At 37.7% G+C, this 21430-nt stretch overlaps 3 protein-coding genes across 11 annotated transcripts in view; all 3 read left to right on the top strand.

The window, feature by feature from the left end:
• The first annotated feature begins 3472 nt into the window (after positions 1-3472).
• On the top strand, positions 3473-4447 carry LOC117906113 (protein MIZU-KUSSEI 1). The gene has a single exon (XM_034819067.1). It carries the CDS (start codon positions 3592-3594, stop codon positions 4261-4263), a length of 672 nt encoding a protein of 223 aa, XP_034674958.1. The 5' UTR covers positions 3473-3591; the 3' UTR covers positions 4264-4447.
• A 2302-nt stretch (positions 4448-6749) lies between these two features.
• On the top strand, positions 6750-13034 carry LOC117905974. 9 transcript variants are annotated; one of them, XM_034818888.1, is made up of 10 exons: positions 6750-7334; positions 7471-7607; positions 8800-8916; positions 9974-10279; positions 10388-10776; positions 11069-11168; positions 11300-11353; positions 11455-11541; positions 12342-12445; positions 12558-12799. In XM_034818888.1, exons 2-10 carry the CDS (start codon positions 7566-7568, stop codon positions 12700-12702), a joined length of 1344 nt encoding a protein of 447 aa, XP_034674779.1. In that variant the 5' UTR covers positions 6750-7334; positions 7471-7565; the 3' UTR covers positions 12703-12799. The 9 variants fall into 9 exon arrangements, with proteins under 9 accessions (XP_034674779.1, XP_034674778.1, XP_034674770.1 ...); XM_034818879.1 differs by having other exon boundaries at positions 6752-7334; positions 12317-12445; positions 12558-13034; XM_034818886.1 differs by having other exon boundaries at positions 6752-7334; positions 7468-7607; positions 12317-12445; positions 12558-13034.
• Positions 13035-14118: 1084 nt separating this feature from the next.
• Positions 14119-21430, top strand: part of LOC117907560 (tetratricopeptide repeat protein SKI3) — a 45747-nt gene continuing 38435 nt past the window's right edge. Inside the window, exons 1-7 of the mRNA XM_034821140.1 lie at positions 14119-14435; positions 14513-14611; positions 14706-14912; positions 15000-15122; positions 15237-15320; positions 15443-15493; positions 17276-17368. Of these exons, the coding sequence (XP_034677031.1) occupies positions 14433-14435; positions 14513-14611; positions 14706-14912; positions 15000-15122; positions 15237-15320; positions 15443-15493; positions 17276-17368 (660 nt within the window). The 5' untranslated portion in view covers positions 14119-14432. The remainder of the gene's footprint in view (positions 14436-14512; positions 14612-14705; positions 14913-14999; positions 15123-15236; positions 15321-15442; positions 15494-17275; positions 17369-21430) is intronic.

Here is a 21430-nt window from a genome sequence, read left to right as displayed (position 1 = left end):
CATCAAAATACCAAAAGGGTGAGTGGAGGCTCCACTAATCATGGAGACAAGCACCTAAATTTGCTCTTAATCATATACAAGAGAAAGAGGGGATAAAAAAAAAAAAAACCAAGATACCCTTTGAGAGAGAGAGAGGCATTTGGTGATTTAAGAAATAGAAATCCTAATCCTAATGATGGAGGGAAGAACGTGAGTATCAAAGCTGATGGATTCCTTGTTTGGGGTTTTGTTTCTGAAAAATCTATCATACCAATACAAACTATCATAATGACTTAACCTAATACCCCCATCAAGGTGTTCCTGTCATGCGCTCATAGCGGGCACAGACAAGCTTCAATTGGGCCACGACATGATTGTGACCCATTATTAAAAGCCAAAGGGCAGACTTGCTTTATGTAAAGAAAAAGTGGATGTGGAGATCCTCATATTTTGTTTTCTTCATGGAATCAGTCGACACACGAGGAGAGAATGGTCTTTCCGGAAGAGAAAGCACGTTTGTTGGTCCATGGTCCAAACTGAAAATGAAATAAAAATTGAAAATAACAAAGAGAGAAGGGCTGTGGAGGTGGCGGTGGTGGTGGAGGTGGGTATTGGGGAGAGAGAGAGAGAGAGGGGGGGGGGGGGGGGGGCATGAATTATTGAATGATGAGGGGTTGAGAATAAAAAAGGGGGGGAGAAAAAGCAATGAAGCGTGCAAAAACCTAGTTCTATTAATCACTGAAGTGGGGACTGGGATCAGCTTTTGACATGATTTGAAGGATGGATACCCTCTTTGTTATATTTGTTGCATGTTTTCCTCTCTCTCCTCTTTTATTCCTTTCCCCGTGCCGGCCTCTCCTTGGACACTCTCAACTGTTTTTTAATTTTTTTTGCTTTGATCGACCATCAACTCAACCTACGTCCATATGCAATTAATCCCACAGAAATGAGGCAGGGATGATGTCTATCAACAACACTTGGACCTATTCGTAGACTCATCTTTTGATAAATCATTTTTAAAATTTCAAAATATGTTAAATAATAATTGAACAAATAGAATATATTTTGAAGATTTTAGCATTCTATAAAAGCGTATTAAAAAGGTTTTTTTTCTTAATATATATATATATTTAAGTACTATTTTTAAATAATAATAATAAAAAATCCACTTTTTGTTTTTTAAAAAACACATGAGTAGTAGTACCTCACCCCTGTAAGAATGCTAATTCATCTCATCAGAATATAGCACACATTCTTCTTAGTTCTTTTTCATCTTGTTTGGAATCTTCATACGTAAAAAGTAAAAGCAATTAGTGTAAAGGCGCTTTTAATGTGTTAATTAACCAGCCCGATTAATGTGTGTTGTATAGGAGTAAAATCAAATAAAGGTGAATAGCGTATTTTGTTGATATCTGAAGTGGGAAGACAAAAGTTTTGACTACGGAAATTGGAGAATCTAACATGATTGAGCGCCATAAGTCTTTGGGCCGGACAGACAGGATTGATAGGGTGGAATCATTGCCTCGTGCATGCTCATGCTCCATGCATTTGATATCTATCATTCCCTCTCCCACCCATTTAATTTCCACTCTACTTTTTCTTTCCCTTGGGTTTATTTTTTCCTTTTCATTCTATGTCCTTATCAGTATCCTTGGATTTCATCATGGGTATTTTTTATTTTATTTTTGCATTTTATTGCTTAAACTTGGAGTTTGGACAATGAGACAGATGATAGATGATAGATGATAGATCCTCTTCTCTCAAAGGATATCAACAGGATGCCCTTTTGAGATATTTTGAGATTCTCTCTTCACTTTCCCAACAGCATTGCATGGATCTTGAGGTGAGGTGACTCAATTCTCTCCACATACAAACTGATTAATACGATTGTTTTAAATTGTTATGGAGTTCATAATTTTTTAAAATTGGTATTAAAATCATTTGAAGCTTTCTATAAATATTTATTTTGAAGAAATATTCTTAAAAATGTATCATCAACACAATATTCATTCCTTGTCAAAAACAAAAAGCAATTGTTATTTTGTTTGTCAAAGAAGCAACATATGTGTCTGAGAGGAGAAGATATTTCAATTTATAAACATGGGTAAAATTGGGGTGAAATTAAAGGATTGAAAGTAACCAAAATTATGAAGGGAAATCATAAAATCCTTGAGTCAAATTGGATGCAAATAAGATACTTTTTCTGGGTATATGTAAGATACTCTTTTTTGGGTATAATCATAAAGTTTGTGTAAGCTTGTCCAAATTTGCTCCTTTCCTTCTTATCATCAATTATTATATGAATTATTATACTAATCAAGGAAAAGGAAGTTATGTTTTATTTGAACTTCTAGAATTGGAAACAATTTTCTAATTTAGAAAATAGTTTTTAGCTTAAAAGATATGTTTGAAAAACTTTTGGCATTCTCCCTTTTACCAAAATTATGAAATGTTGGTATGAATTATACCATCATATACATATATATCATAAGTTAATCATCCTCTTGGTAACTTTATATAAGACATATCACGGTTTTTTGGTAGGTGATAATGAAAAAATTGACAAATAAGACATCCTTGTTATTGCTTTACAAAATTGTTTATAAGATTTTTTTTTTCTCTTTCTCATATGACTCATGAATTCATTAGATCCCTTTTCTCATTCAATAACCTTTTATTTTCTTCTATTATTCTCAAACAAATTGTGTTTAAGAACCTCTTATAAAAAATGCTACCAAATCAATCCTAATTATCTGCCTTTATTTTAATATGAACTTAGCAATTGATATATTGAAAGTAAAAATGAATGGATGTAAAATTAATTTTTCCCAAACAAGTTTAGATAATTCTTGAATGGGTGTAATGATATGAAAATATATATTTAAAAGGACTTTGAAAAAAATATATGCTAATTTAAAAATTACTTCTAAATTTACGTCATTTTGAAGAAATTTAATTGAAAATTGTCTTTTAAAGAGTCAATTTTCAATTAACATTATAAAAAATGAGATAAATTTAAAAAGAGTTTCAAAAGTGTCATATTTTAATAAATATTAAAAAAAATGGTATTTTGTCAAAAATCCTCATATTCAAAACTGAGTTGAAAATAAGAAAAAAACTTTGTAAAGTTTTTGAAGAGAGTGAAGGGGGCGAGGTTGGATATACAAAATGCATAAAAATAAGAGGAAGTGTCCAATAAGAAGGCAGCAGGAATAGGGAAGGGGGGGAGTGAAAACGTAGAAAGTCCCATTTGGTCATCTCCCACCCACAACAGCCCACGGGCCAGAGGTCTGATCACAAAACCTTTGCTGTCACGCGCGCCACCCAAGTCCCTCCAAAATTGGACCCCCACAGCCTCGTGGGCAGAATTATTGCGCACGATTCCTCGCCCCACTTTCATTACGATGACTCACTCCCCCTTTGCACTCCCTTCCACACTGCCTTTCCTCCTCCTCCCACCTCTCTCTCTATATATATGTGCTCAACTAGCTATTTCTAAACACCTACCTACATCCTTCTCCTACATACAACCTCTCTCTCTCTATTGTCTGTCTTGGTTTTGTTGGATAACTAGCTAGGGCTTGTTTTATTTTATTGAGACCAGGAGGCAAGATGAGGATGATAGACTTGGGAAACCAAAGAGGTCCCCTCCATATTATGGACACACCCACCTCAGTAGAGTGTGGGAGGGAAGTGAGGTTCAGAAGATCCTTCAGGTCCCTTGTGGAGTGCATGGTCCCATGTTGTGGCTTCCAACCATCTGACTCCATCTCCAGTGATACTGAGTCCACCCACGCCTCCACTGTGACTGGCACCTTCTTTGGTTACCGGAAGGGGCGAGTCAGCTTCTGCCTACAAGATGACACACGCAGCACACCGCTACTGCTGCTGGAATTCGCCGTTCCCACCGCATACCTTGCCAGGGAGATGCAATACGGTCTGCTTCGGATTGCACTCGAGTGTGACAGGCAGAAGCAAGCCTCCAACTGCTGCTCCCTCTTTAACGTCCCGGTTTGGTCCATGTATTGCAACGGCAGGAAGGTTGGGTTCGCCGTCAGGCGTCAGATGACTGTCAGCGACGTCAATGTGTTGAAGCTTATGCAGTCTGTGTCTGTTGGTGCCGGAGTTTTGCCGGTTGCACCCAAGTCCGACGACGGCGACCTCCTGTATCTACGAGCCAGTTTTGAGCGAGTCATTGGGTCCCCAGACTCTGAGTCGTTTCACATGATTAACCCGGTGGGCAGCTCCGGACAGGAGCTCAGTATATTTCTTCTAAGATCATGATACACACATTAGGTGGTGACGATTATGCCGGAATATGTGGGACTGGGACCCCATCCATCCCTTCTCTAGAATGCCTGTTTGTATCATATACATATATTTATATCTCCTCTAGTTTCCGTCAGATCTACTTCTCAAAACAAATGCAATTATTATATATATGGTTTTCTATATTTCATCTCCCAAATCTTTCTATTATTTGTCCCTTGGCCACTGCAATTATTCATTGAATCGCCATTCTCAAGTGGGAGATTGAAATCAAAACTTGCATTTCCATCTCTCACAGTTAAACAGACATGAATGATGGAACAAAGAGTAAAGACTCAGACCTGTCCCCTGCTGGGGTTAATGGAATCATTGTGTCTTCCGCCAATATATGACACTATGCTAACTAGCAAGACATATAAGCAGCTTGTGGTTACACAATCACCGCACAAAGGGGACCAAACATGTCTTAATATTTAGAATTTTGCTAATCTAACAAAGTTCTAACTCTACAACTAGAAATTTGGAACCAATTTGTATCAAAAGGTTTATCGTAACAATAAGAAGCCTACTACATCTTTATTTTCCTTCAGTTTTTATGCACTGATTGTTCTTAATTATGTGTATTTTGAAGGATAAGTTTGGGAGGTCAGCTTCCCCAGCACAAATGATCCACGGATGCGCTATTACATAGATTAGTACTGGTTGTGAACGCCGGGCCACTCCTTTGCAAAAGTGGCGGATACACGACTGGCTAGGAGACAAATAGATTTTTCTTTTGTTTCCACTGCACTTGTTTCAGTTGTCATGCTACATTGTACTTGGGGGAGATCATACATATGATCCCTGCATATCACAGTAAGTAGAACCCAGGGGTGTAAATTGGGAGCTAGCCTTCCTATCTATGCACCATTGGCATACCTTAATTTGTTTGCCGGCACGATCAGCTGATTTTCCAAAATGACATGGTTATTGGAAGCTTAGCCTAGCTTAAGCTTATCCATCAACAACGATGTATCAGGCCAAGGGCTGACTGCTCTTTTGATGTTTAGTGGCACAGTGATGTTGCCAACCCCACATCCATATATATACACATTTATTAGATATCCACCACATTCTCTAATTTTCTTTTTCTCTTTCTCATCTACTAAATTGACTTCACTGCTGACATGGAATTCAACTCACATTCTTCATGAATCAATAAAGTAAAGGGCGGGGGAATGTGCTATTGGGTGGGCAAGATTCTATGACATCCAACCAGAAATTTATGATAAGAGGAATATGTATCACTAACTCAGTGGCAGCGGTAGTAGACTATGGTAAATAGAACAACTTAACATAAGAGGCCGTTGTCATGTGATTGACTGTTGACTGGGTATTTTGTAATTAGGATTTAGGAGATAATGGGAAGAGGGAAGGGGGAGATGGTGAGTTCCAGCGAGGCGTGGTTGCTTTCCGTTGTGTCCCCTGCAGAAGAGAGCTATTACTTTTGTGTAGCTTAAAAACTGCTCTCCTTTTGAATAAAGGTAGATAAGATGGATAGATATGGACATGCACACGAGTAGCCTATTTACCAACACAGGGGCTCCACTGCCATCAACCCCATTCCCCCCTTTCACGTCTGACGTCTCCTCTGCCTCCTCCTTTGCCTTTGCCTTTCCCTTCTTCACCCAACAATCAACTAACCTTGCTATGATCATTTCATTTTCATTCATCACACAATGCAATTTACTTTAGTATACGGGCAATTTATTTGAGGGGCATCAACCCCCCATGTGGGCTGTGATAAGTGGTCCTCTGATTTTGGAGTAGAGTTTGATGGAAGACCACTCATCGGTCTCTCTTCCTCCTCCAGCTTCTTACAAAATGATGGGGCTGCTTTCCTATTGCATGCCCCACTCTCCCATCCATAGATGTTGGCAGCTGGCGTCTGCCACAGGCAACTGCTCAGATGTTTCCCGAAATTTAAATAGTAATAATAAAAACCAACACTAATTCCACTTTTTTTCTCATCAATTTCAGCTGGTTTGTCTTCTAAACTCCCATCCCCAAAAACATGGACGATCCACGCCACCTCTCCGTGAAATAGGCCTCGTGTCTTCTCTAGATATGGCAATTAAATCCATGTTCAACCACCATACTAACGCTTTCCTGACTTTTTTTTTTATATCAAATATTCAACTGTTTCCAAATCTTAGCCCTTAGTTGCTGGGTCGGGTTTGAGCCTGAGAATTAGCATTCCTGGCCTGAAGCCCAACTTGAATTTCAAGTACAAAGAACATTGAAAGGAAGCAGAAAAGTGGAAGACATTTCTCTCCCACAACAGAACGAATGACGCCACAGTCACGGGTGGGTTCAAGGTCGATGGAACCCCTACTTTTGTTATAGCTAGCAGAATGTCTGCGTTTTGGCTTGGTGGGCCGCCTATAATTAATAGGCTTCTAACTTGTGAAGCTGTGGACAATCATGAATGGGACTCCCAACAACTTCATTCATTCTATCCATCCAAAAAAATAAAAATTGAAAATAATGGAAGTGGTTCAAACTTCCAACCTAGCGAGTGAATAAGTTAATCCTCTAGTATTAACTCTAGATTACACGAATGATGGACTCACGTTGGTATGATTATACAGAGAAATCACATTATTAATAAAAGTTCTTTGTTCTTTCACCATTGCTGTATTAGATTTAAACGCCTGTTGTTGTTGCTGTGGGAGGTCTGTGAGGGCGTTGAAAATGTTTAGAAAAATGGGGTAGGCGGAAGTAGGATACCTGCTTCCCAGGGCAAGTGTCCAAGTGATTAGCACTAGTGTTTCAGTTACTTTCCCTCCACCTAACCATATGCATATCTTTATATTTGCTCTGTTTTAATAATGAAATGGCAGGCTGTAACAGTGCATGCGTCATGATTATCAATTTTAATGGGGGTTTCAGCCCTTCCTCATATCCGCTCCATCTTTTGTTAGGGTGGTTTTGTTGTACTAATCCATTCATGTACATTGCAATGTTGTCATGTTAACAAGTAGAATCCCCGTTTCAACAATGACTCAGAGAGATACAGATAAAGTTGCAGCTTGTTTATAATTCAGGTGGAAGCTTTTCGCATTCAAACCAGAGCTGTGAGGCTGTGAGGCTGTGTTCTCAGTCTCTCTTTGATTATATTGTTCTTTTCTGTTGTAATAGGAAGTGAACTCTGAAGGGTGATATATGTCAAATTTGTAGCAGGTTTCAGAATACGGACAAATAATGCTGGGTGTGGTTTGCCATCATCATCTCCTTCCTCTATTCCTTACTGGGTTTTGCAGTGCCATCATCAGCATATGCTAAACATGTCACCGACAACCCCTTACCACTTCACTTCCGTAAGTATTCCAACTTGGTTATTTCCAATTGAAAATGAGTTTGCCCATTCAGTTATTGTTTCCCTATTCTATTTTTTTTACCCTAGTTTGGGAAATCAAGTTTCAGCCTCTTTATTCCAGCATTGGATATGTTTTCGAGTTTGATATTAGGTAAACCTAGATCCAATACAACATTCATGTTTTGCTCACATCTGATTCTACAACCCTTAAAAAATGAATGCAAGTGGCCTTTTGGTTCTGTTTTCGTTTTTTTCCTTTGTTTTTGTGTTTCTAGATATGTTCTGAGAAGCCTCTTTCTAGGAAATAGCTGGTTTCCATGTGTTGTGGATCTTGTCTTAAGGAAATTATTAGATGTTATCAATTTCCATGACCCTCCAAATATATTCCAGGAGGCCCCTTTTCCAGAAATTAGGCTGCTTGTCCTTGTCTTCTTGTTCTCATATCTTGGAAACTTTTTGAAATACTCTTAGAGTTACGTGCCTACATAGCAACATTAAGGGTTCACACCATGTTTAACGGTGAGATAGTGAGATTGCCCTTTGTCACAACTACTTCATTTCTGCATGGTTTCAATTTGCAAATTCACCAGCAACTTCCTTTTTTGATCCAAATACTATGTCCAAGTAGTCAAATCTATGCTGCGCAACCTTGGACAGCTAAATTTTCAACATTCTTTACAATCTTGACCAAGTTTTATCTGAAAAACGTAATGTTATTGGTCAAAGTTGCAGACCATGGCCGAGCTTCTTTTACAAATTTGTTCAAATGACCAACTATTCAGAATTTCTGTTGAATTGAACAGGGTTTCTTTCAAAATTAACGACTCAATACTTATGATCTGGTGATATGAAATGACTCTTCAAACTCACATTTGTTGCCTGAGTCTGCAGAAAATTTGTAGGGAAATTGATTCAGATGAGCTGTTGTTCCAAAGTAATAATGGGAAAATATTTTGTTTAACTACATGGAAGAATTGAATAGTGAAAAATATAACTTTTTTCTTGCTTCTAGCTCCAGTCTGAGTTTGTGCCTCTAGGCTTGTCCATTTGCTTGTGGAGACATTGATGAAACTGGAAAGCATTTTTAGAACACGTTCTCCTTTCATCTCGAAGACATTTACAATTATTTCTACTAAGAGATAAAAGGTTGCTACATTCTCTTACTTAGTTATCCTCTGCTTCTCTTGACACAGATTGGACAATTGGAGAGAACACTATCTCTCCAGTCTTCACTATGTTGGGATTCTAAGAAGGCTCCTTCTTCTCTCTCCAATGCATCCATTCCTTCAAATGGAGCTCCAACACCAAAGGTTTGTATATTGGAGAAAACCAACAATTTCCAATCATTCACAAAATAAGGATAATAAAAGCTTAGTCAGACTCTTTATGTAGGCATGTGCATATTTTGCTGCAATTGTCTGACCTATCTTGATGAAATACTAATTTTAGATCAATATCATGACTCAAAGCATTGAATGAGTCTATCTTACTTCTTACTGCTTGAATCCATACGGTCGCTTTGGTTTTATCATTGGAACTGTTGTCTGTAATCTGGAAAATTACATAATTAATTTTCAGTGAGAGTAGGAAGCCTGCAATTGTTGGTTTGATCCGGTCTCCAAGTACACGCCCTCGAAATGGCAGGACATTCCAGTGGATTTCCACTCCCATCAAATGCACTGAAACTTAGGATGTTCTTCAAATTCTACCTAAGCACTTGACTTTTTGGATGAAAACTAGATCCAACAAGAGATCTTATCAATAGTTTAGAATTGTAGGTTGGTGTGACACTTCTGCCACTATCTATGAAATGGGTACTTGTATCAATGACTCACTGTTGAAAAGGTCTCTTCAGAGCGTTTAGGCATCATCCTCTTCAGCTACAGCTGGATGTGAATCTGCTTCACCAGGACTACTCTTTAGTTAAGGGGTTACGCAAAATTTTGATCTGAATACCCACAAAAACTCATCCAAGTATTTGAAAGTACCAGTCTGGTGCTTAAGATTCATAGGAGTTGATAAAAAAAAAAAAAAGGTGAATCCAACTTTATCTTGTACAATTCAATGTTAATCTGTAACAGTTGAGGTGTTCTTAATTTTCAAAATGAAATATTTACTATTAATTTAACTTAAATTAGCATACTACAATGTTGCTTCCCTTTGTGATTTTTGTTGTGTGGTCGAGATGGATGACACCAAGAGACAATGGACTGATTTGTGATGAACTCACTGATGAATGAGCAAGCCTTGTACTTATTATACTATTTACATATAAAAGGCTCTGTCTGTTGTTCTTTTTGTAATATTGTGTTGTAGCTTTATTTTTGGATTTGTAACTTCTAACCCTTGGGTGGGCTGTGGATGCAGTCTCCTGCCCAGCTGATTGATGAGATTGCCACACTTGAGGTTGAAATTATGCATTTGGAGCGATATCTTCTTTCACTCTATCGTTCAGCTTTTGAGCAGCATCTACCCACATTTCCAGGAAATTCTGAGCATTTACAACATAAGGCGGGATCACCGTTGCAAGTTTTACAAAGTCAACCATCTTACAAAATAGAGCCTGAAATATGGAGAGGTGGTGTGGTCCATAGTGGAACTTCTTCCACACATGGTTGGGCTGATTCAGATGATTGGAATTATGCAGCAACTTCAAAAGTAAAATCTAGAAGGGTAAAATATGCCTCATCAGCTAGATGCATTTTGTTCAGCTGGCTTGTTTTTAGTCCAGCATAACTTTATAAAACTACATAAAAAAATGTCTATGACGAGCATTTGCAGGATGGAAAGAATGGTGATCTTGGTCATCACAGCCTCGGAGAGTATTTTGGTGCTTCCCACATTGATCACACGCTCCATACACCAGATAAACTTTCTGAAGACATTGTCCAATGCATATCTTCTATCTACTGCAAACTTGCCAACCCCCATTCAAGTAGTGCGGGCTTTTCAGTTTCTTCTACCTCGTCCTTGTCCTCCACAAGTACATTCTCTGTCCAGAATCTCTTTGATACTTGGAGTCCACATTGCAATGAGGGAGCTACAGGGCACCATCGATTTCAAGGTCTGAAAGAGGAAAATGCACCATATGCTGCAATGGTAGAAGTAATGAAGTTATGCCTAGATGATGATAGTTTCAACTATGCTGCTAGCATGCTGCAAAATTTCAGGTACCCACCATGCACCTTACTCTCACATAGCCAAATGGCATTTTCTAGCACATTTAAACAGATTTAACGAAATCAGTTTCCCTGTTTTAATCCCTTCCCACCAGTGTTAGGTTTACCAATCCAAAGTTGTTGGAATTTCAGAGTCAGTTGTCGTAACGGGTTCCTATTAAAACAGATAAGATTCAGGACAAGGGTCAAAAAGAGAACAGGCTCAAACTTCCAACAATTTTTAATGTCAAGAGTTATGGAATCTTTAAAAAACTCCTCATATTTAGTAATTTAAATTGTGTAGGTCATTGGTTCAAAATCTTGCGAAGGTTAACCCAAGGAAGATGAAGCGTGAAGGAAAACTAGCATTTTGGATCAACATCCATAATGCCTTGGTGATGCATGTAGGCTTTTCAAAGCTTTAATTTTTCTCTTTAGCTTTCAGTGAAAAACTGTATGAAGTATTTCATAGACAGGATTAGAACAAACCCTTCTTGTCATAAACACTCACGAGATTATGAGCTTTCCTTTGCAGGCGTATTTAGCTTATGGAATCCGTAATTGTGTAAAAGGCACATCTATTTTAAAGGTAAAAACTTGTGTGTTAGTGCTAATATCTTGTTAATGTTATCCATATTGGGTTTCTCTTCAGAAAAAATGACTATATTGATCAGACTTTCATCTCTTTAGGCAGCTTACAATGTCGGGGGACATTGTGTAAATGCTTATGACATACAAAGCTCCATTTTAGGGATTCGGTCACACAGGCCAGCACCGGTATGCGTTCTTCCCTGAAATCCCACATGTATTTACTTGTGTGCTTATATGAATGTATGCTTACAAGATTGTGCTCAATGAGTACATTGATGCTTATATCACTTACATTGTAAAACTAAGATCGTCTTATATGCCATAGAGGAGGAAGTTTCAGGAGGGCCAAAACCCAAGATGTGGCTCGACTGAGGATCCCTCCAAATGGTGCAATTTGGCACATTTAAAGGCTTGTGTGGGTTAGGACAAGCCAGGATTGCAGGTAGATTGCAAGCCCAAATTGAATTGTAGAGCCTTCCTGGGTACCATGGTTATGAGCTGGAAACCAGTTGCGGTTGGGCTTGTGACACTACATAAAGGAGGGTCTAGTGGCTAGCAAAAAAATTATAGAACGAATCCTGTTTGGGCTAGGTGATGACCAGATCGCTCTGACCTGCCATCTGGAAGCACCCGGGACCATGTGCTGGGTAATATTATCAGAACATATGGATCTGGTAAATTAAACCTTGTAAAGTAGGATTCAATCAGTAGTTTAATGTTCTAGCAGAGGGGCAGAAAAACACAGATTTTAGAGTGCTGACTAATCATAATTTGAGGATAATTAACACATGATCGCGCGGGGGATCAAGTTTAGGATGGACATTATAGTAGTAGAAGGCCAGAAGCTTGAAAATGCAAAAATCCCATGAATCTTGCTGCGGGTTCAACTTAAGACATATATCGTATCATCGCTATCATACTTGTCTTCAAATTTCCTTTTCTTGACACAACATGAATGCAGTGGCTACAAACACTGCTTTCTCCAGGAAATAAGTCCAGGATGGGGAACAGCAAACATATATACGCCATTGAATACCCAGAACCGCTTGTTCATTTTGCCCTTTGTTCAGGGACATACTCCGACCCTGTGGTATGAATCCGACGTCTCTCATGAATTCACCTTCCCACGAACCTTATTTTGAAGTTACCCTTGGTTTTGCTCTTTGCATGATCTGGTTTGGGGCCCAAATTATTGAATGCAGGTTCGTCTCTATACAGCACAGAATGTATTCCAGAATCTCAAGCTTGCTAAACAGGAGTTTATTGAAGCCAGTGCCTATGTTGACAAGGGAACAAAGATTTTCCTGCCAAAGATTCTATCCTACTTTGCAAAAGATACGTCACTGAGTATGCACAAGCTTTTGGAGGTGGTGACCGGGTGTGTGTCAGAAGCTCAACACAAGGAAATGGAAAGATGCATGAAGGGAAGGCCTCACAAGTGCATCCATTGGCTACCACAGAGCTCGACCTTTCGTTATGTGATCCATGGAGAATTAGCCAATGCCAGAATTGATGTCTGATGACTTACTCCTGATTAATTGGCCATATGGTTGCATTTATGAATGATAGACACAGCCTTATTTTAAAAAAAATAAAAATAAAGGGCAAGCATTTATGTGTTTCTCATAATAAATTATTATTAAAGTTGGAGATGATTTGAAATCCAAACGGAAAAAAAAGAAGGATTCTTTTAAGTCCATATCCGTTAGTGAGATAATGGTGCTAGGCTGCTAGGCAATTTAAAATATTAATTGTTTAGAATAAATTTGAAGGAAGTAGACTACTTTTAGAACTAGAAAACCGTTATAAAAAATAATTTTTGAGATTTGTATCCCACCCTTTAATTCTAAAACAAAATCTTTTATCAATATGACACGGTCACTTCCTTGTTTTCTTAACAAGGATTGTATTTATTATTTTACTCTTATGTTATCATCTTCCCCACCCTCCCATCATCCTAATTTTAGTTATAATAAATTCTTTGAAGAGACAAAATTAAAATTAAATCCTAAAACATTTCGGGACTATGCAAAACCAGTACCAGATGCCTATTAATTAATCATATATATATTTGGTTATTTATTTCATACACGTTAATTGAATGCCATAAAAAAAACTATAATTATAATTAGAAAAAGGGAGAATTATTTTATATCCAAATCTTTTATATTGATTGAACAGGAGGTAATTTTTTCCTCCTCTTTCCTCCTCTTGCCACCATGGTTCATTTGAGACAACGGTCAAATTGAAAGCAAAATATAGGGTTATATATATATATATATATAGTAGTGTGTATGTAACAATGTTTTCAAAAACAATTGTCAAAACACATGTTTTGAAAATGGTTTAAAAACAATTATTTCAGATTTTTTAGGGATATTTTTTTTAGAAATCAAATATTTTAAAAATATGAAAATTTTAAAATATTGTTCAAATTTTTAATTATTTCTCGTATACTTTCAAAACCACATGACTCACTTTTATTTGAAGAAATAACCTAATTTTACAACAAATCTTAAAATTTTTTTTAATAAAAATTTGTTAAATATATATTTTAAAGTTAAAAAAAATTTGTTTTAAAAATATAAAAATTATTTTTGAGCACAATTACAGATACGACCGTAGTTCTGATTAACGGCAGCCAATGAAATAGAAGCCAGACAGCAACAGTATAAGTCCTCCTCCTTATTTAGTAATTAATAATCAAGAAACATGAATGGACTCTTAGTATGCCGTTAGTCACCGATTAAATCATGAATTTTAGCGCAGGCGAGATCATGACTATCGCCACACCACCTTCTGCCGCGTGGAGATACGAGAGGGGAAGAGTGTTTAGTGTGGCAAGAGCAGCGGGGATCCGCGGATCTGGAAGCAGCCAAAAGCGTTCTGTAAATAGTGTTTCTTGAAATTAGAAAGCAAAGTGGAGATTTGGGTTGCCTGGGCCCAAAGCAAGAAATATTTGCATATATGAATACGAGAAATAAGAGCGGATCCGGGGTGTGACAGTCTCAGCAGCACTGAGGTCTGAATCAGCGGTTTAGGGTTTTAGTACCCTTTTCGAATCCCAGTTGAAGGACATGGTTGGGTTTCTTGCCATCTTCTGCGCTTGGTGGGTTTTGGATATGCAGAATCTCTCTCAAACAGTTTCGTTTTTCAGGAAGCACAGGAAGAGGAAGGGAAAAATGACCATGTCTTAAGGAAGCTACAAGAGTCTGTGGATTCCAATCCTGATGACGCCTCCCTTCATTTTAATCTCGTAATGTTTCTTGTCATGATGATGAAAAGAATAAGCGGTTTTGGTTCTCCATTGGTGGGAATTTTTTCTTATGAATTTGAAAATGTCGTTTCAGGGGGTCTTCTTGTGGGAAAAGGAGGAACAAGAGTGGAAGGAAAAAGCTGCGGAGCATTTTGTAAGATCAGCCAAATTAAATCCGCAGAATGGGGACGTATTCAGATATTTGGGGCATTATTACGCAAGGGTATCCGTTGATACTCAGAGAGCTTTCAAGTGTTACCAGAGATCGGTCACCCTTAATCCCAATGATTCCGATTCTGGGGTTAGTGCAAATTTTTTTCCTTAAAAAAAATGGTTTCATCCCTCCACATGTTGGTTTTCGATCAAGCAAGTATTAATTTTGTGTCAGGAAGCGTTGTGTGATTTGTTGGACCTAGGAGGAAAGGAGACTTTAGAGATTGCGGTCTGCAGGGAAGCATCAGAGAAGTCCCCTAGGGCTTTTTGGGCTTTTCGAAGATTGGGTTACCTGCAGGTTTCTTTTCTTTGTCTCATTTTTCCATGTATTTCATTTGCAACTAGTCGGTTAGTGGAACTTAGCCGAAGCCATGTATTCATCTAACAAATACTCCATGTTCTTACTTGGTAGCTCCATCAAAATAAATGGTCTGAAGCAGTACAGAGTCTTCAACATGCCATTCGAGGGTATCCTAGCTGTGCTGATTTGTGGGAAGTGTGTATTCTTTTTATATGGGGCATTTATCATGTTTTTCATTCTTTCTTCTAAAATAAAAGCTTCCATCCTGAGCGATATTGATGTATATATATATTTCTGGTTCTCCTTCCCCACTTTAGGCTCTGGGGCTTGCCTACCAGCGATTGGGTATGTTTACTGCAGCTATAAAGGTACTTTTCTTTCTTTCTTTCCCAACCCTGCCGCCCCAATATTTATCTTCTGTTTCATCCGTCGCTTTTTCTAATTTCCTATTTATTTGGTTTATGAGAAATTGGAGCTAAAGGAAATATAACAAAACTCTTGAGTGTTTTATCTATTCTGCCATTTTTATAATCAAAGAAAGAATAATCCAGACCAATTAGGCCAAATATTTCTATTTGGATAAATGAGTTGTGCCTTTCATTGTCTGAGTCCTCCTTTACAGTTGTTGTTGGAACTTAGGGAAGTAACCATATGAAGGCTGTAGAGATAAAAAATGGTAGGGTTCTCTGAGCTGCAAGTGGAGCTCTGGTCTGGTACATTAAATTGAATCCAACTGCAATGAACATCAGTGTGGTGCTGGCCCAAAAATTCTAGTTGAGGTCTCTGAAAAAATTTTAAATTGGCTGCCTGATTGTTGTCTGAATCTTATTCAAAAAGTCAAGAAATTGAGGGTGGTTGACTGATGTGTTCTGGTTGCCATTTTGATCCATCTAGAGGTGATGGTTCTTCCTCAATGTGATTGTATTCAACACCGGGGTTTGAATGAGTGGTAGAACATGAGATTGGCCAGGGGCATCACCTCAGTCAAAGATGAGCTGTTGTTGCTGAGCATAGGGAACCAAAGGCTAAGCTCTGAGATTGGGCCTGTATTAAGACCAAGTTTACCGACTTGGTTATGTCCCCTGTTACTGTGTGAGCACAAGGACCTTTGATCTGGGGAAGGTTTATGAGATCTTGTTTGCCCTCTGGTGAATGCCACGTCTTGGTCAACTTAATTGAGAGCTTAAAGAGTGTTTTTTTATTAATCTAACTTTCAGTGGAATCTAAATCTTCCTTTTCCCTCTTGCCGCTTTGTCATAGGAAATGACGACTTCAGTGAGCAGGGGTGGCAAGAGCAAGATAAGAACTCATAAATAGGCCTTGTCCATTGGGCTACTCAAAGTGTTAGAAAAGTTTAGCATGAACAACCAGAAGTGACAACAATGGAATAGTCTCAAAGAAAAGCGATTCACTCTTTTCTTAAAACCCTAACCTACAGGATCCTAAGTACCTGAATATGATTTGAATATGTCAGAACTCAGTGAGTGAAATAACACGGATGGAGAGCCAAGCCTCGCCACAGTGACTAGCAGCTAGGCTGGTTGAGAAGTGGTTGGATAGGTCCTTTCTTCGTCAAAAGTGCTATATGCTCCCTAATTTCCTTTCAATTCACTCTCCTCTCAAACTGGCTAAGCCTTCCAACCTTCAAAATTGCTGAAATGAGGTCTATTGATTGCAAAAAGCAGGAACGCTTGTGACTCACTATGATAGTGGTTCAAGAGGGATTTTCTATGTTATGTTGCACATGTTTGTCTTTATTTGTAGGAGTGTCACCATTGTCCACGGACCTCAAACTTTCTAAATTAATGTATTTTATTGTACCTTTTCTCACAAGAAGTAACATTTTCCAATAAAAAGAATTTATTCTTGTCATCTTATCCTCTCACTCCCATGATGTTTGACATTTGTTCTTGTGTCTTGAAGCCATGTGCACGGTAACGCATAACAAGGCCATGGTTATAAAGTATGCCCATGGGATTTAGAATATTTGAGAATCAATTGTAACAGTTATGATTGAAAGAAGAGAAGAAAAGAATTGACTGTAACAGTGCTTTAAGCTGTAAACTAGTAACAAATGAAATTAATGATTTTCCAGTTATTTTCATATATTCTTCTAATTAAATGGCTGTTTTATCATGGGAATCCAACAGTCATATGGGAGAGTCATTGAATTGGAGGATTCCAGAATCTTCGCATTGGTTGAGAGTGGAAATATCTTTTTGATGCTTGGTTCCTTTAGAAAGGTGAGATTCGTTTGGCATACTTGTCTGTCCTAGTTCTGTTGTGATCTTTCTTACATGTCATACTTTTTTTGGATGATAAATTAATATTGGTAGCACATTAGCTGTTTAGATGGGTTGAAATATTAATTTTCTCATTTTCTTTTTACTACTGCTTGCATTTTGTTTTTCTTGGCAGGCATGCAGGAATTTTTTTCCTTATGAAACAAAATCATGATTTGCAATTGAATAACATCCAGCTGCTTACCTGTCAAAAATCCATCTATATAAATCTCATGTTATAACAGTCTTTCTGTTATTTTCAACAATCAAAAACTTGAAAATCAAATCCCAAATCAAAATTTTAAGCAATTACATAATTAGGGCCCTTCCACCAAATGTATGGATGATTCAATTCCAGTTGAGGCAAAATAATGCATCTGAAGATTGTTGGAGCCTCCCACTTGTGCAAGGAAATTGGTTGACAGTCTCTTAGATTCTTCCATGCTCAGTTTTCCTTCATCTCATGAAGAGCACTGAATATCTCAACTTCTTTTCAAGATGCCTGAGAAAGTTATTAAATTAAATCAGGGTTTAATGCCATATTATCATGTTCTCAAGCTATAACGTTATTAACTACTGGCTGACCAATGTTCCCTTTGCTCTCCTTTCTACTTATTTGGGCCTCCCTTTGGGAGCCTCCTTCAAATCCATTCAAGCTTGGGATGTAGTGGAGGAAGGATTTTAGAGACGACTTGCCTTATGGAAGATGCAGTACTTGTCAAAAGGAGGGAGATTGACTTTATTAAAGAACACTTTATCTAGTTTGCCTATATATTTCATGTCTTTATTTGTGATCCCTTATAAGGTGAATCTTAGATTGGAGAAGATCCAAAGGGGCTTTCTTTAAGAGGGAAAAAGAAGGGGGTCTGGTAGTTAGAAAGTTTTTTTTTTTTTCTTAATTTCTTTCTTTCTTCTAAATAAGGCTTTTATTGGGAAGTGGTGTTCGAGATTTGCTTTTGAGAATGATTCCTTTTGGAACTAGGTGGTTATAAGGAAATATGGAGAGGAAAAGGGGGATTGGTGTTCTAGAACTTTGACGGAAGGCCACGGGGTGGGTCTTTGGAAGGCGAATTGGTGTGGGTGGAAGAGATTCTATGATAGGATTGGCTTTAGGGTGGGAAATGGCAAGATGGTGAGGTTTTGGAAAGATAGGTGGTGTGGGGAGGAACCTTTAGTGACTTTTCTAGAGTTGTTTTCAATCGCCACTGATAAAAAAGCTTGGGTGGATCAGATGTGGGAGCAAGTTGGGGAAGCAGGTTGTTGGAATCTAATATTCACAAGATAGATAAATAATTGGGAATTAGGTGAGGTGGAAGGGTTGCCTAGAAGGCTACAAGGGCATGCGATTGGAGGAGGAGTAGAGGATGTTATGGCTTGGTGGTTGTCAAGGGGAGATACTTTTTCAATCAAATTTTTTTACTCCTCCTTAGTAGGTTGTTACTCGAAAGGTTTACCCACAAGCATGGTGTGGAATCCTTGGGTGTCGATGAGAGTCAGCTTCTTTGCTTGGGAAGTAGGTTGGGAAAAATTCTAACTTTGGATTTGCTAAAAAAGGAAGGGTTGGAGTCTTCCAAATAGATGTTATTTGTGTAAGGATGAAAAAGAGTCAGTTAACCATATTCTCCTTTACTATCCTAATGCAATAATGTTGTGGCACCTTATTTTTGCTATTTTTGATGTACAGTAGGTGATGTCATTCTCGATCAAGGAGACCTTCATTAGTTGGTTCGAACCTTTTGGAAGGAGAGAAACCGAAGAGCCTTTGAAGACTTTGAACTAACATCCCATGCTATTTTTTGCTTCTTTATGTATATGTTTTTTTGAGTGGGTTAGGGTGCATATAGAGTTTGTTTCTTTGTCTCTTTTTGATTTCATTGATTGGTTGGGCTGTAAGTGAAGCGAGGGTTTTTTTTTTTTGTTTATCCCTCATTTTTTTGGCCTTGTATACATCATGTATATTTTAGGCACCTTTTTTTTTGTGCTTTTAATACAATTGCTTTATATATAAATAAATAATAAAAAAATCTTCCAAAAAAAAAAAAAAAAGAAGTGTTTATTTAGTTATGTTTAGTATAAGTTTCTTGTGGAAAATTTTCTGTTAAAGCCCTGTACTAGGTTTTGGAACCGGGAGGTCTTTCCAATTTCCCAGTTGCAATCATTTGGAATTCTTGGGTGCCACCTAAGATTGACTTCTTTGCATGAGAGGCTACTTGGGATAAAGTCTTCACTTTGGATCTTTTAAAGAGGAGAGGGTGGTCAGTGGCAAACAAATGTTTTCTTTGTCATGAATAGGAAGAATCAATTGATCACATTCTCATCTATTGTGACAAAACTTGGGTTGTTTGACATCTTTTGTTTTCTCTGTTTGGTGTGTCTTGGGTGCTGCCCTCTTTAGTAAGAGTGTTACTCTTAAGTTGGCATGGGCCCTTTATGGGTAGGAGAAGGAAGGTTTGGTGGGCCACTCCTTTGTGTTTGTTTTAGACAGTCTGGAAAGAAAGGAATGGTAAAGTGTTTGATAACAAAGAGTTGTCTGGTGAAGGGATTAAACTTGTTTTTCTTTGTAACCTTTGGGCATAGTCCAATTTGTGTATGGTTTTAGGCTTCTCCTCTATTGTAGATTTTGTGGATTGGTTAGGGGCTTGTTGAGGGGTGTTGTTTTTTGTTAGTCCCTCTTTTTTTGGTTGGTGTTGTTGGCTCCCTTTGTATACTCTCTTTGTGCACTTTGGGAGCTTTTTGGTGACGGTTATTGTTTACCTATCAAAAAAAAAAAGAAGAAGTTTTCTTGAAATAAAATGCTATCCATCCTAGAGAAAAAAACTAGAATCATATTGGTTAGAGATAATATTTTGGTATGTTAAGGTACTGACTCAAACATAAATCTACGATGCTATTTCTGTATTTTTTGGAACTAGCTTAAGTCAATCTAGAAACAATTCTCATTTTTTTCATTAGACACCTTAGATTTCATGTTGAAAATCTGTTGTTAAAATTTTGATACTTATGTAATGCAAAAATTCATTAGACCTCTTTTTTATTATTTTTTGTTACTTACATAAGCCTTAGGGTGTCCTAATCTTCTTTTCATGTCTATTTATATGAAGGAGATGGCAAACAATCTCATCATCAATGTTTTAAAAACTTGAATTGACTGAACAGTTAGACCATCAACTGGTCATTTTGCAGGATAGTTTACACCCTGTGATTGCCATATGCTAAAAAACCATTGTTTTTAAGAGCATCAGTTACACCATTGGTTCAATCGTTGACCTGCTTGAATGGACACAGTTTCCAATACCTGGCTAGTTTTTTAATGTACAAAATCCTTCTTTAGCAGCAGGGGTAGCTCGTACTTTTCCAGCCATTTAAACTTCAATTACCCCTTTCCAAAACTGGTGATTATCAGCACCAGGTTTCTCTATCTCCCTCTCTCCCTCTCTCTGTCTCCTACATGTTTGCTGGATAGATTCCTGATTAATGATTTCTTATGTATATTTAATTGCGATGTTATACTACTTTAGGGATTCTTTGTACTTTCTAAAAACATGTTAGAATTTTTAGAAAATTCTTTTGATTTTATGTTTTATGTGATTATATTCAATTATTTTATTTTTCTTCAATTAATAAATAATTGTGACATCATATTCAATTCCAGTTGACTCATGGCTGAGTCAGCGACCTTAAATCTAGTCCCCTTTTCAGGTTTGTTGAATGGCCCTATTTTAAAGCATTGCTCATCATTCAATACTTCAACTTCAATAGGTCTGATCTAGATTAATTCAATAATCTAATTTAAATTTCTACTATTTAATGAGAAACACAGTGTGGGCTTTAGTCACAGGGGTGGCATCCCTTCTCTGATATCCTTGGTGTTAAATATATCACAGTGTTTTAAATGTTTGAAGGTAAAATTTAAATTTGAAGTAGTGGATGCTGTGTTGATAGCTAATGAAGTGGTGGATGAGAAAAGAAGGTCAGGGGAGGAAGGGGTAGTCTTCAAAATCGATTTTGAGAAGGCCTATGATC

This window comes from Vitis riparia, chromosome 18 (genome assembly GCF_004353265.1).
Source record: "Vitis riparia cultivar Riparia Gloire de Montpellier isolate 1030 chromosome 18, EGFV_Vit.rip_1.0, whole genome shotgun sequence".
Taxonomy (NCBI): domain Eukaryota; kingdom Viridiplantae; phylum Streptophyta; class Magnoliopsida; order Vitales; family Vitaceae; genus Vitis; species Vitis riparia.
Note: the sequence above shows the minus strand (reverse complement) of the source record. Positions and strands in the feature narration are given on the sequence as shown.

Bases quoted from the DNA above. Each gene is read 5' to 3' on its own strand.
- LOC117906113 (XM_034819067.1), top strand. From the start codon at position 3,592: ATGAGGATGATAGACTTGGGAAACCAAAGAGGTCCCCTCCATATTATG.
- LOC117905974 (XM_034818879.1), top strand. From the start codon at position 7,566: ATGCTAAACATGTCACCGACAACCCCTTACCACTTCACTTCC. The intron at 10,777-11,068 runs GTACCCACCATG...TAAATTGTGTAG, and splicing joins AGCATGCTGCAAAATTTCAG to GTCATTGGTTCAAAATCTTG. The intron at 11,169-11,299 runs GTAGGCTTTTCA...TTTCCTTTGCAG, and splicing joins ATAATGCCTTGGTGATGCAT to GCGTATTTAGCTTATGGAAT.